Source organism: Oxyura jamaicensis, chromosome 2, assembly GCF_011077185.1.
Source record: "Oxyura jamaicensis isolate SHBP4307 breed ruddy duck chromosome 2, BPBGC_Ojam_1.0, whole genome shotgun sequence".
Taxonomy (NCBI): domain Eukaryota; kingdom Metazoa; phylum Chordata; class Aves; order Anseriformes; family Anatidae; genus Oxyura; species Oxyura jamaicensis.
The window spans coordinates 45058007-45071310 of NC_048894.1; the positions used below are offsets into that span (position 1 = coordinate 45058007).

The window sequence follows — 13304 nt, forward strand, 5'->3', positions numbered from 1 at the left end:
AGAAGAAAAGTAAGCTTAATGCATTTCAAAGGTGTACATTAAAAACATCATCTATGTTTAAATCTTATAGCCCAAGAAATCTGGCATGGTGTTTATATCAGATGCAGACAAACAGACTTGTCTCCTGATTTCCTGAAGGCACATAATACTACATGTCAGTAATAGTAAATTGAAAACTGTATTACTACTGTTTTCAGAGGAAGGGTTAGAAAAATCCCCAGCTGAACAACAACAACAAAGTTTTAACACAGCCTCTGCAAGATACTTGAAAATGGTAGTCTGTGTAGGGAAACATTCAAACTCCTCTACTGGTATAATCAACACTGCTAGGGCTTGACCCCTAAATTTTTGTAACTCTAGTCCTGCAATTTGTGTTTCCTCTGTGAAGACCTCGGTGTGTTACAGTCAAAGAGTGCTAAAAGCAGGGAACAGAACAGTGAGGGAAGAGTTCTCAGTTGTGCCTATCGAAGAGGTAAAGGTTAGATACACTACTCCTACTAACATAGACTCAAGTTGACTTCTGTGAAGGCAGTTAGTAAAAACTGTTAAGGCTTGATTCACATACACTGAAAGGCCCCGTTGTGCTGGCCTACAAGAGACAAGGCAAGAAAAAAGCCCTTACTGAGGCTTCCTTGGTGTTGGTCTCCTCCGACGCTGACTTTGCCACCTTCTGGATGATGGGAGCAATGTTTGTTGGCCCATACAGCTGCAGCTTTGGAAGGCAGCTCTGATAAGCCTCCACAACACCTTGTATTCCTGGCAGGAAAAGCCACACAAAAGGCAAATAAATGTGGAGCACATCACCAATATCACACTTATTTAAAGCATAAATAAAAGGCAGGTTCCTCATGAGTAAATTGTAAATATCATACAATTAGCAAGGACTAACAACCTCAGATAATTTCCAAGGAGCTGCTTCTAGCTGCCTTGAAGCTAGTTTGTAACATATAATTCATTATAACATACTTCCCAGCAGTTTTTAATGTCTATTTTTCAGGTATCAGCTTGCAATGCAATAGGTTTTGTTCTTCTCAGTTCAAGGTGTAAGTGATCATTTGCTGATTCATGCTAAAAGGGTAGACACACATTAGAAACCCTTCAACACTTCTCTCTCCTCTTCAGATAAATATTTATTTCTGTTTATCATGGTAGTTACCAACAAATCTACCCTTTGCACTTACAGCTTCGAGCTGTCAAGAAATTCAAACATCTTTTCAAATACCTAGCTCCCTTGTGCTAGGAAAACAATTTTTCAGGGTAAATTTGCATAATTGCTCACAGGTTGAACTCGACCATGACCAAAAACTGAAATCTTGGAAGAAACAGAAGGATGCTTTCCAGTCTACAGAAAAAATGAGCTTTAGTCAAGAAGTTTTGATGGAGAACTAGCTATTTATGGCTTTTTCATTTCAGGATATATAGCCAGGCCAGTGAGAACAGACTTCTGCTGACACACTTGACAGATCACAGAATGGGAATTGGTGTTTTCAATCATTGAGGGGAAGGATTTCTTGAAGTGATGTACATTAGCCTCCACATTCAGAACTTCCAGCTTACCAGACCTAAAGGATTAAGAGGTCTAAAGTTGGAAAGAAAGTGATAGACTGAAGAGCTTTGTAAAGGATGCTGAAAGAATGCAATGATTTCAATAAGATCTTGAGCCAGTTTGCACTGAGACTGGCTCACTCATGAGTTTTTACTCAACCGTATTTACAGGATGTATGAGTGCGGATCCATTACTAACAAATCACAGGGAACTGTAATTACTTTACAGCGAAATACCCGAACCTCCTATGATGAAATGGTGGAGAACATAGTCTTCTTTATGGACAGTTACAAACATATTCTTCCATTGCAATGCTTGCAGACAAAAGAACACTCTCTAGTTACAGCTGTGATTGGCTAAAATGTAATGTCACAATATTTCCCTTGGTAATTCCAGTGACTAAATTGCATATTGCAAAACTGGCCCTTTGTTAACTGCTAAGGACTTCATTACATGTACTTACTGGTCTTGCATGAAGGCCCCATAAATCTTCCCTAAGCTGTTGACAAGATACACTGTGTTTTTTTACTTATGCATTAAAATAGTATGAGATAAAGCTTATTCCCTGCAGTCCATACAGATTTACCATGCTTTGTGTCAGGAAGTTGCTTTCATCCTAGGAAGCAACATGTTCTAGAAACATCTTTTTTGTGTGCAATCTCAGTATAATATCTTCTCAAAATATCTACTTTCCTTATATATCCAAATCCAACAGTGTATGTGAGTGGGTCACCTAGTGGCTGACTTTTCTTGGACTCTTTTATTTTAGGCAGAGCCAATGTGCATCACACCTCACAATTCGTCTCTTTACATTTTTGATTGGAATCCACTTTTAATAGCTCTAATGATATACAGTGTATGCATGTATAGATATGTGTGTACAAGAATGCATGTAATATGCATGCACATTTATCACTTTCTTCTTCAAACAATAAAGACTATAAACACTAGATATGAGACTATATGTAAATAAGTAAATACTAAATATGACTACAAATACACTATACTATAAACACTATAAATAAGTATAAGACTATAAACACTAGAATTTTCTAGAATGAAAATAGTAATAGGAGTGGAAAGGTAAGAATATCCATATTTTATGTATCCCAGTGATCTTCATTTCAAATATTCTCAGTTTACAACCAAGTCCTATGCATTTCTTCTGAACATGCAGGTAAATCTATAATAAAGTCCAAAGAGTTATTGCAGGTTGTACAGGTGTACTGAGCTAGCCTCATCTACAGACACTGGGTGGGTTTACTGGGGACTACAAAACCCACTCATTACTCTGATTTAATATTTATCCTATGCTGAACTCTATGCTGCTGCAGTTGCACCGGACCCCATGTTAGGGGTACTGAGTTCAAGGTTATCTTGGCAATGCTCACCTAAACTGCAGTTACAGGACAGACTGTAATGCACAGGGTGTGTTACAGAGCCAAGTAGGGCTCTTACCAGCTCGTACATGATCACTCAGAAGGAAGTTTCTGCTGACCACAGGATGTCCCCATTTGCTACTTTATGAGCATCAGCCTTTTTAGTAGTCTTGGTGGGTTTTCATGGGAGTGGTAGATTGAAACTCTGGAAGAAGTTTCCCTCATGTAGAATTAAAAATATACATTTTCTTAGTCAAGTAGGATATGAGGGATTAACTGGAGTACAAAATATTCAGTCCTTATTTTGATCACCCCTTTGTTCATTAAAGAGTTGACATTTTAATGTAATCCCTTTTCAATGTAGAGTGATACTTGACACTGTTGTGTGTCAGTGAAAGCTCACTACTTCTGCGAAGAAAGGGATTTCATTCCTCAAAAACAAATCAGACACATACTGCTTACATTGGATCCAGCCTCTGTTTCTTGGCTTGAAGCAAGATACACTTCAGCAATTTCTCTTTTTTTTTTTTTTTTTTCAAGAATATTACAAGCTAAATAGCATGGTCACTGAGCATTTTATCTCCCTTCCACTCCTTCCCCAAAGAGTATCCTCTCTTCACATGATGTGCTGGGGTTACTGCAACCTGTGCCACGTAATAGTTGAGAGCATCTACAAAAATTGGAGAAACATCAGAGAACAACAGGCTGTAGGAGCTAATCAAGCATCCATTACAGGCAGATGATAAGCAAGCTGCAGCAGATGATTAAACAACATGTTTTCTGGTCTGTCTCCTTTTCTTGCTTTCATCCAGATGGACATTATTTTAAATTATATAATTTAGGACACAGAAGTGCCTTTATGTCTTGTAGATGTGCGTATTAATGCTCTAAAATTTCCTGCCTGGTCTTCTTCCACGCTGCAACCCACTTCTGCAGATTCTTAGCCCTAAAAGCCCTAAAACTTTTAGGTGATAGATTAACTTCTCAGATAGTGACTTTTATGTGAAGAACAAATAAAGATTCAATGCATAATAAATGCTAAGTGACATAAGCTTATGCAAAGTTCACAGAGCAGCTCCTCTTTTTTTTTTTTTTTTTTAATCTCTCATTCCCACTGCTGTGTTTTCTTTTGCATACACAGGATGCATGAATAGGAAGTTCTTTACTTGCAGAGGGGTTTGTCTGTCCAACCCCTGGCCTGCTGTTGGCACTATACAAGTGTGACAGCCTTTTCAAATACTATTCAATCAATACAAATAATTATATAACAAGGTCAGCCTGATAAAAGAATTAGCCTTGGATTCAAGAAAGGTAGAAAAGGGGGATTAAAAATGTTGTCATTGTATGGACAGCTAGTGCCTTTTTGAGGTATGCAAAAGGTCAGAAATGTTCTGCATTTAGACCAGGAAACAAAGATACACTACATGCATAAACGTATTGTCACATAATGCTGACCACCATTAACTCGGATCTTTTAAACAGATCAGGCCCTGTGTCTGCATTCAGAAGCAGGCAAGCTAATCTGTTTTAAAATAAGACTTCTTTCCTTGGACAAGACAAAGTCATGAGGTCTGTTCTACACCTCATTTCCACATCATCAGTGTGAATAAAATCTCAGCTTAAGCTGGCTCACAAGCTTACAGACACATCTAGATGCATACATGTAATTTCTGCTTCTTTTAACTCCTTAAAAAACCTTAAAAGCAATGTAAAAACTGTACAAACATACCAAGCAGCTGTAGGATTTATGCTCAATTACATTTCAAGCATCTGACCTACAGAGGCTGGAGCAGTCCAGCAATCCAAGTGTATCTACAAAGCGGGAATGCTCACTGAACCAAACACAGAGGTCTTGCATTTAAAATGTGTGAAATCTGAAATCTTTTAATGTCTCTTTTCATAGAATTGCTTGTCCTTTCTTCTTTTCCTCACTTTATTCCCCAGCATGTTAATTCCCATCTTGAACATATTCTCCTGACTACACTAGAAAGAAAACCACTAATAAGCCTGAGAAGGGCTGAAAGGAGCAGCTAGAAACTTTGCATGAGAAGTGCATTTTGAAACACTCATTTCAGTGTTTGGAAGATAGCAGAAGAATAAGGAAGAACAAAAACCTAGGTATTTTAGACAGCAATGATCATCTGGCCAGGACTCTTAGATATGTGTTCATCTAAGATTACTTGCTTATTTAGAGATCTTTTCCTATTACCCTCACCTTTTACAAATTGTATGAATCCTGGCAGGAGATTCTAGAAACAGCATCATCACTGCAGAACTCACAAATATATGACATAAAGCAAAATCTATCTGGTGCAAGGATCTGGCCTCTGACTACTGAGGATTAGTGGCTGTTGGTACAAGACATCACTCTTACGCTGTGTTAAAACAACTCTCACACTAGTCCTCAGCTGCTTCTCTGACTCCTGTGCTGGGTCACACTGGGTTGACTAGCAGCAGGCTGCTGTTGCTATAGGTCTTGCCAAACAACTGGCTGTAAACAGAGGGAGTTCTTGATTACAGAGGTGCACAGCATGCCTTTGTCTTTGTCCTGTCCTTCTTAGCTGTGCAAACTACGTTTCTGTAGCTGAAGATCTGGAATAAACCCAGAAAACATGGCTTTAGTTTTCAGCAATGCCTAGTAATCTGGGGACACGCAATGCTGAATGTCCAACATGGTGTACATTCAATGGGACCTATTTTTCAGGACATTAATGTGTGGCACTTGCTAAGGTTTCCAAAGCTAAGCCCACGGGCTTGGAATCTGTCAGGTTTTGAAGCTGTTTTCTTTAAAAGCAAAACAAACGCTTTGAACAATACTCAAGGGATACAATAAAAAATACAAACACATTTTGCGGACAGCAGAAAATACAACAGGTGGTCTGTTCTGGTGTTACCTGCACATTCTGGGTTGTCTTCATTGAAATTGATTGCAAAATCATGAGAGACCTGCAGATAAATGGAAAGAAGAGAAGAAGATTGTAGTTGGAAAAATTATTCCAAGAGGACTTGTGGTTAAACACTCTTTATATTCTTTCTGTGTTAAACCAAAGAGATCTTTCAAGTTTTCAGCATTAAGTGTGATGTACAGTCCCAGTTGGAACTCACCGCAAAAACAAAGTATCACAGATGGAATCAAACTGGTCAATAACGACAACTAAGGAAATAAAAATAAAAATAAATAAATAAAAAAAAAAAAAACATAAAGAAAAAAACACCTAAGCATTTGAGAAGTCACATAAATGTAGTGTCAGGACTGGGCTACCAATGTCAGCCACATGGGACCGATTGCTGAGGAGAGATTTAAATGCAAGCTCTCCCTAGATCCACATCTCAGATTGCAGAAGAGCTAAAGCAGGTTGTGTTACAGCATTGATAGCACAAGCTCAGCCCTATTCTGAATTCTCCATTCACACGTGTGAGCAATTTCTCACTTGAAGGCCATGGGATTACTGAGAAAATAATTTATTCTCCAGAAAGATCAGTGAAGTCACTTAGACCCACAGTGAAATAATAATAACGTAAGAAATGTAAGGAGCCTAAGCTGGTTAAGAAATTAGAGTAGGTTGGGGAGAAATTAATAAGGGAAAAAAAAAAAAAAAAAAAGATCTTTTTCCTTAAATTTAGTAAACACACCATTTTCTCATACTCCAAATTTGTCTGTAATAAAATATCCAAGAGGTATTTTCTAAGAGAAATGACTGTGAATACAAAAATGTTGCTGATTTTCTAATAAAGCAATATATTGCATCTTTGGTGGTTTGGGAAAATAATACAAGACTTCTGTATGCATAAATAATACAAGACAATTTAAGTCTCAGTTTCCAGGCTTTCTATATCTGTCTTCACTTAGAGATCTGCAACCACAGCACAAATCTATTGGGATTGAAACTTTCCTCAGATGCACTTTTCTGGTTTTAAGGTTTGTTCTTGTCTGCTTTGCTTCCCAGATTCCTTTTTGCACTGTTCTTTGACCACTGAGAAGGCTTGATTCCTCTCAAGCTTCCTGTTATCTTCAATTGTCTTGAATGAAGCCCAACTTTTGTCTTGCAATGCACAATGTACATATATTTTTTGGTTTGCAAAAATGAATATAGCTGAGACTTGAGCAGGCAATTTGCCTATTTTTAAGTTGAGCTCAGGTATATCATTCCAGAGTCATGAGGGCATTAATACAGCTAACTGCAATCACATACCTTTGAGACTTTATAGATCTCTGTAGGACATTCAGAACTGCCAGCAGTCTCAGTCATATGGAAAGAAACCTGTTTACTCCCTGTTCAATGGAACATGGATTATTTGCAGAAAGAGATTTATTTATTGGATGTCACTGTTTTATTTGCTAGTTTAGATGACTTCCATTTCTAGGAAAATAGACAGCACAGAAATTGATCTGCGAATAGATGCTACACACAGAACGCATCAATAGTAACCACTCTTTCCTACACTGTTTGAAAGGATTCTTAGGAGCCAGCTAATCAGTCTAATTTTCCCCAGAGTGTAATGTCAAATGTGCCAAATGTGGTCTCTAGCTGGAACTACCCTGAAGCTTTATCATCACTGAAATGTTCATCTTAAAAGTGGCTCTTAAAGGGAGCCATATAACATCTCTACATAACAGGAAATGCACCAACAGAACTAAACTTCAAGAATAACTTCAGGAATGCATCCACAATCCTGATAAGAATTCTCTGTGAAAGTCAAAATTCAACCATACAAGTGGATTTGTTTACTGACTAAGAAAGATATCAAATATATGATTACAGACAAGCTTCTCTAAAGGTGAAGTGGTATAGGTTGGCTAATTAAAGCCACAGAAAGTTTGTCATAGAGAAATAGTATTTTCCTATCATATGCTGTTCTTGCTCACAACAGTGAGGTCTACCATTACTTATTAAAGTTTAAATAAAGCAGGACTTCTACCACAATGGGAAAGGACTGAAGCAAGAACTCACCAAAGAGACGTCAGCCAGCTTGGCTCCAGCCTGGAATTTAGTATGTTTACACCAAGCATCAGTTGCTTCTTTCAAAGGATTTTAAATTGATTATTCAGGCTACCCTTCTTCGCCATGGAAGATAATGCAGAAAGTCACTATGTGTGTTCCTTGTTGAGCAGGCACAGAAGAGCAGGGCTGTCAGATATGCTTCAGAGGTGCTCCATAGCACTTCTGTCTGGCTGCTCTTGTTTGTCTCTTGGCACATTTTGCCCAGCTGGTATCTGCCAGTCTCATGACCAGCTGCAGGCCAAAGGTAATTGCAGCTGTCAAGAACAGTTGTGTGAGTTTTCACTCACTGATGATTTTTGTTGTTGTTGTTGTTGAATAGCCTTTCTTTTTCCTTTAAGCTTTCTGTATTTTGTATTAACTGCATCTTAAGAGCAAGAAGGATCGTGATGCATGTATATGTATTGCAGGCTGATTCTTCCAATGTTGTGCCTCTTCAGTGATTTTATTTCTTTATTCCTAATGCACTTAAAGTTATAGCAGAAGAAGCACCACAATTCTTTTCCAGAGCCATGAATACAATATTTTATTCACATCGTAAAAGCATAGGCTGAATGCTTTTGTTACTGTTCTTTTTCAGGATCACACTATACAAACAATTTATATGGTTCAAAGCTATAGCACCCAAGCTGTTATTTAAGAAAAATGTAGGCAACAGTTTGGTCCAATAAGAAAGCCCAAGTCTAGAATATGTGTAAAATGATCCAAGAAATAATACTGTCTGATCAATGGCTGCTATTCTCCTAAATCGAGTGGACCTCATATACTGAGACCCTTACTCACAAAGACCAGTGTTACAATTTACCCTGAAGGCAGGAGAGGAAACAGTGAACAAAGAAGGATTTGGTTGTTTCCTATGCTCTTTGAAAAGTATGTCAGAATGTAAACAAGATATAAGAATAACGTGAAAGAGAGAAGTTGTTTGAGCAGCTCAATGATGGTTCACAATCAGGAAATCATCCCTCAGTGCAAACCAATGGCAGGCATTTTTAAAGCAGGGTTTCTCCAAATGCTCAGAACTCATTCCCCACTCTGGTACTTAAGTCAGCTGGGCTTTGCAAGAGGGACCAAACCAGAAGAGACTTCAAGGACATGAGATGTACTGAAGGCATTATCAAACTCTGGCTCCTCCTACCTGATAGGACTCCATGTAAAGCCCAACCATGTCAGAAGCTGCACTTGACTCTTAGGAGCTTTGGACCTAATAATCAATGCTATTGTTTTAAACATGATGCAAGGTAATGAACTACTTTTTTTTTGTTGTTGTTGTTTTTTCCAGTTTAGTTAAACACGTGAGGCCTGTTGAGGATGAAACTCAAACAATTCTGATGCCAGATGACCAAAAGTTGGTTTACTAAATGGCATCATTCTGATATTGAATGACACAGTCCTTATGTACTTCCAAAACTGATAAACTAATTGGGAAAATGAGGCAAAAGTTTGAACATCTGAGATGCTGAAGACAAAGAAATCCTCAGGGGAAATGTAACAAGACACTTAGCTGTTCAGAAGCAATCTACTAAAGTCATTTGTATGACCGATCAATTTAAGAGTCAGGAAATCCTGGAATACATCACACCATACAAACACTGAATGACTGCTTTACATTAGTATTGGGTACAAAGAAATTTGCATAGAAGTGCAGACTACGGTCTGTGATGAAAGGCAACCTCACGATAAGGAACCTCTCTGCAGAACCGTGATTGTGTCACAGGCCTTGGATTAAGTTTCAACTATGTAGCTGACTCTCTGCTGAGCCCTCCTGCTCACTCTTAAAATCCATCCATAAAAGGAATAGAGAGAGAAATTTTGGAATGCAGAGGTGATTACGTGTGATCAGCCTGGCATAGCCCGGCTTGCTGCATAAAACACCACTCAAAGCCTCCAACTAAGGACATTTACTTACACTTGGCTATGTATTAATCTTTTTCCTCCACAGGACTCCAGATAAATTATTTAGCAGATACCATCATGAATGTGGGATTATTAAAAGATAGATGCCCAGAAATTTCCTGTACCAGGCACAGATTATTTCTCAGTTAACTTCAAGGTTTTTAACAAGAAAAATAAATAGAATCATGATGTCTGTAAGTACACCAAGATGTCCACCACAATAACAGCATTTCTGAGGATATATTAACTAAATACATGGTCTAAAATATTTTTGCTAAGGCAGATTATAGCAAAATTTGTTTTTACCACTGTACAATGCTAACATTGCCTGTACATACACACTGACAGTCACCTGCATACAGAAAGGCAGATGTCCACCAATGTGACAGTATCCATGAGACTCCTGCAGGAGTCATAACCATACTTCCACCTGTGTAGGCACAGTCTAGCAGAAAATTTACCTTGATTTAACATAGCAAGTAACTTATTTCCCTCATGCTGGGATGTAAGTATATTCATCTTCGTATAGAAACCTCAAAATGCAAATAAAAACCTTATCCTGGAATCTGACAAATAATAAAACCCCATAAAAGTGATAGAGCAAATTGCTAGGAAGTTTTTGGTCTACACAAAAGCATTTTATTTAAATCACATGAAAACATTCTATTTTATTTTGGCCTCTATATTTTTTAAATCCTTTTTACTCTACCTGAAATTTCATTCAATTTTTGAAGCAAAATGCTGCTTTGACTCAGAAACCCAGTGGTTTTAATTCACTTAAAAATGTTGAAATCGGATACTTCAATTCTTCTGAAAAAATAGTAAGCTTTTTTGGTTTTCCCTCCTCTAGATGGTTGAGCTCATTTAAATTTACCTCCCTGTCCCAAACAGTTCCAGCTTTCCAGAAACCTCTGTAGTGTTGGTATTGGGACTGCCTAACAAACAATCCAACAAATTCAGTCATGTGTAGGAATGCTTTCTTATTCATTCAAATAAAGATTGTCAAAAATCTCTGAACAATAGATGCATACAAGCATAAATGCTAAGAGGCACAATGTTGAACACTTGTCTGTGAATAAATTGAAAACTATTAAGCTACCGCCAGTCTGAAAATTAAATACGGAATGCCTGCATATTTTGCAAAAGCTTGAGACACTAGCAAATTTAAAGAACCATTGCTCAAATTCTATTATTTTCAGAATGCTCATTAATCAAATAGGTTGGGAGCTGGACAGCTTGTGTCTCTGGCTAAGACCACATTGCAGAAAACTCTGCCTGGCAATGCTTGCCCATTGATTTGCCTTTGTATTTGATTTTTGAGAATGCTGCTGAGCTTCCATGTTTAAATCCAGGTTGCAGGGAGAAGATGACATTATACTTTTTTTTTTTTTTCTTCCTCTATTGGTCTCTCACACACCCTTTTACTGATTTTTTTAATTTTTTTTATTTTTATTTAAGGTTTGCACATATTTTTGCCCTAAAGCTCCTGGAATGTGTGAAGATCACGAAGGCCTTCAGCTGGTCCTAAACAGCATCGATCATAATGTGGAGATTTGTTACCATTGATTTTTGCTGAATAGTGAGTTACAGGCCTCATTTTCCTACAGCTTGTAACTAAGTATGACATGGATTAGACCTGAATCCACTACATCTACTTACTTTACCCACTGTTTTTATCAGGCTGCCTTCCTCTGGCTTTCTCTTACTGTGTTCCTGCCACATATGGGTTGGCCAGCTTTCATTTAGACTTTTACGGAAGCTGTGTTGTTTTATTGTTGTTTTACGGTTGTATGGAGGCTCTCATGGTTACTTAGAAACCTTTGGCAGTGGGAGTCATTTCTTCCACAGCCCTAGCAATTTGTTGTCTACTGGAAGAAATAAGATAGCAGCTGCTGGTGTGCAGAGACCAATGTGCTATGAGCAGGTTAGATCATCTAATAAGGACTGGAGGCTTGAAAGCAGGCACTCTAAATTAAAATGAAAAGCTGATGTATTCACATGGTGGGGTCAGAACTTAGACATTCTCATAATGATACAGCCTGGATTCGAAGATGTGAATTATAACAGTTATGACACTGCTGTCCTTTAATAAAAGATATGTCTTATAATAATTCTGACTGAAAGTATCAAAAGAGCATTTTAATAGCTAATGATCAACACTGCTGTCTGTAGTCTTACTGTATTTTTGCAGCAGAAGATAAGTTAGGACAGACAAGTTGCAAGTACTCTTTTTTACTTGCTACTTTTAATTGTACCAGTTTCTTCACTGTTTCCTATGCATCTTGGCTACACTCCACATAAAACACTACTCATTGTTGGCTTTAAATTAACTTCATGATACCAGTGTAGACTAAATTATTGAAGGATTTTCAAGATTATTGGTCTTGACTTATTCGTACATTCTATTGAGGCTGACTCCTCACTCTCTTAGAGGGCCTATCTTTTGATTTGGAGATGCAGCAAAAGCCAAGGAGGGACTCTAAAGGGCTCACAGAGTTTAGGTAAGATGACAGATACTTGTACGGACTGTGAAGAATATCACAGGGAGGGACTGAACAATAGCACAGATGAGTGTTAAATCCTAATCCAATTCCAGTTGGAAGTGTCCATGATAGACAACAAGCTAATTACTTTTCCCCATCTGTTGCACAGAAAGGCTAGTCCCCCTGCAATGTGGTTCTTCTCTTCTCCAAAGTTTCACTACATTAGTAAGCTGATGTCAGAACATTGTGTCTTTGACATTTTTTGTGGCAATTTTCCATGGTGGAGATTAAAGATGTTATTCTGTCCCTCACTTGTGTTTCCATACTTTGGGACTTGTTTTATTTACTCACAATTATGTAATTCACAAGCAAATAGCTCCACCTTATCATTCCTTTTCCTGAACTTCTCAAAATGTGAAGGTCCTGATTCATAGATTTCCTTGCTCTGAAAGATTAGTAACATACAGACCCATAAGGGCAGTTCATGTTATTGTGCAAGACCCTTCATGCACGTTTGGGCTACGAAGTTGAATGCAAGTCTCTCACTTTCTTTTCTTGTCAGTAAAAGTATCCAAACGCCAGTTCTGCCCATGCAGTAGAAAAGTTGGTGTTGCTGGTCATAGAAGTATTTGGTTACAAAGGACCCCTGAAATCACTTTCTGGCCAGACATGTGTCTTTCACCTTGCAACTGAAATGCTCTCACAATCAAATAAAATGACTGTTGCTTGGGTCTAACAAAGTCAGTACATTACCAATATGCTCATATGACCCTAGGCAGGAATGCCACCAGCTGGTTATTTTGGCTGAGAAAGAAGCTGTCCTGTACTGTGAATACTCAACTGCCATCAACCAAACCAGTGAAAAGACTTCACCTGCCACAGTAACATCTTCCTTCAAGCAGTCCTTCAGATAAGTACGTGCAATAATGGTCACCTCACAGGCAGTGGCAGATCCAGTCCCTGCCATACCACCAAGCTGGTACGTTTGTTTAGGACAATCACA

General features: G+C 38.1%; 1 protein-coding gene across 2 annotated transcripts in view; it reads right to left on the reverse strand.

Annotated features, from left to right (window-relative positions):
- The window catches only part of CPNE4 (copine 4), a 235874-nt gene that overhangs the window by 8443 nt on the left and 214127 nt on the right, over positions 1 to 13304 (reverse strand). For both annotated transcript variants that reach the window (XM_035317055.1, XM_035317054.1), the window contains exons 13-14: positions 5820 to 5871; positions 623 to 756 (exon numbers count right to left, since the gene is read on the reverse strand). In XM_035317055.1, coding sequence (XP_035172946.1) covers positions 623 to 756; positions 5820 to 5871 — 186 coding nt within the window. The remainder of the gene's footprint in view (positions 1 to 622; positions 757 to 5819; positions 5872 to 13304) is intronic.